The 1,366-nt window shown below is 48.3% G+C and overlaps 1 protein-coding gene across 1 annotated transcript in view; it reads left to right on the top strand.

Annotated features, from left to right (window-relative positions):
- Positions 1-633: 633 nt before the first annotated feature.
- EMH_0036900 (uncharacterized protein) overlaps positions 634-1,366 on the top strand; it is a gene marked incomplete at both ends in the record, with an annotated part of 1,030 nt that continues 297 nt past the window's right edge. The window contains 2 exons of the mRNA XM_013495134.1: positions 634-642; positions 779-1,204. Coding sequence (XP_013350588.1) covers positions 634-642; positions 779-1,204 — 435 coding nt within the window. The remainder of the gene's footprint in view (positions 643-778; positions 1,205-1,366) is intronic.

Below are 1,366 nucleotides of genomic sequence, written 5' to 3'. Positions count from 1 at the left end.
TATAGTTGCTGCAGCAGTGGTTGTGCTGTGTGTATAGCAGCAGCCAACCCTAGTTTATTGCAACTGCAGCTATGTCATGTAACTGCAGCAGCAGCAGCAGCAGCTATACATGTGGTTGCTGCAGCAGCGGCAATGTTGTATGATCGCTGCAGCAGCAGATATCCATATACTTGCTGCAACAGCAGCAGTGTTATGTCGATGCACGAGCAGCACACATACATACAATTGCTGCAGCAGCAGGCACACATATAGTTCCAGCAGCAGCAGCTGCGTTCGGTGACTCTTGCAGCAGCAGATATACACAGTTGCTGCAGCAGCAGCAGTGTTGTATGATTGCTGCAGCAAGATATATACATATATTTTTGCAGCAGCACTTGTGTATATGATTGCTGCAGCAGCAGGTGTATAAAGACTTACTTTGTGGATCAAAGGCGAGTCCTTCTGCGTAGAATAGAAGATAGAATAACATATAAGCAACGAGCCACTTGGCTGTTAAGCATACAACACTAATAAGAACTGGGTTATGTGATAGTTTATCATATGAAGCTACAGTAAGAACAACACCATCACCAGGCATATATAATAATAAAGGAAGCATAACAACACAAAAATATTTTTCTCTTAGAGATGCAGATGGCGGAGGTAATTTAAATATATCCGTCATATTATACTTCTGATCATCAGCTGTCATCTCCATCAACACCAATGAAGGCAGCAGTATAAACATACAAGGAAACACGCAGGCACCCACAGTTCCTAGGGCTCGAGGCGCCTGCAGCACAATTCACAACCCCACCAAAAACAACCCAAATACATACACCAGAAAGATAGCTACACCTGCTACACCAGCAGCAGCACCAACACCAGCAGCAGCAGCAACACCAGTAGTAGCATCGCAAGCACCAGCGCCAGTAGCAGCAACGCAAGCACCACCAACACCAGCAGAAACACCATCACCAGCAGCACCACCAGAAGCGCCAGCAGCAGCGCCAGCAGCAGCAACACTTGGAGCAGCACCAGGAGCAGCACCAGCACCAGCAGCACCAGCAGCACCAGCACTAGCAGCACCAGCAGCACCAGCAGCAGCAGCATCAACAGTAGCAGCAGCAGCGGCAGCAGCATCACAACATACCTGCGTGAGGGTATAGGTAACGATAAGCCAGATAGCGAGGCAGCAAAGGACCTTGCAGACCCGCGTAGTGACGTCAGAGGAAGTAACGAGATGTGTCCATGAAGAATTTATATAATTCTCAACAGAAGCAACGCATGCACCGCTGGCCTCTAGAGAACAACGGATGTCCGCTACGCACCTGAAACCCCACAGAAGCAACAACAGCAACAGCAACAGCAACAGCAATAGCAGCAA

Source organism: Eimeria mitis, genomic scaffold (genome assembly GCF_000499745.2).
Source record: "Eimeria mitis Houghton genomic scaffold, Emh_scaff1434, whole genome shotgun sequence".
NCBI lineage: Eukaryota > Apicomplexa > Conoidasida > Eucoccidiorida > Eimeriidae > Eimeria > Eimeria mitis.
This window is presented reverse-complemented; position numbering and strand designations above follow the sequence as displayed.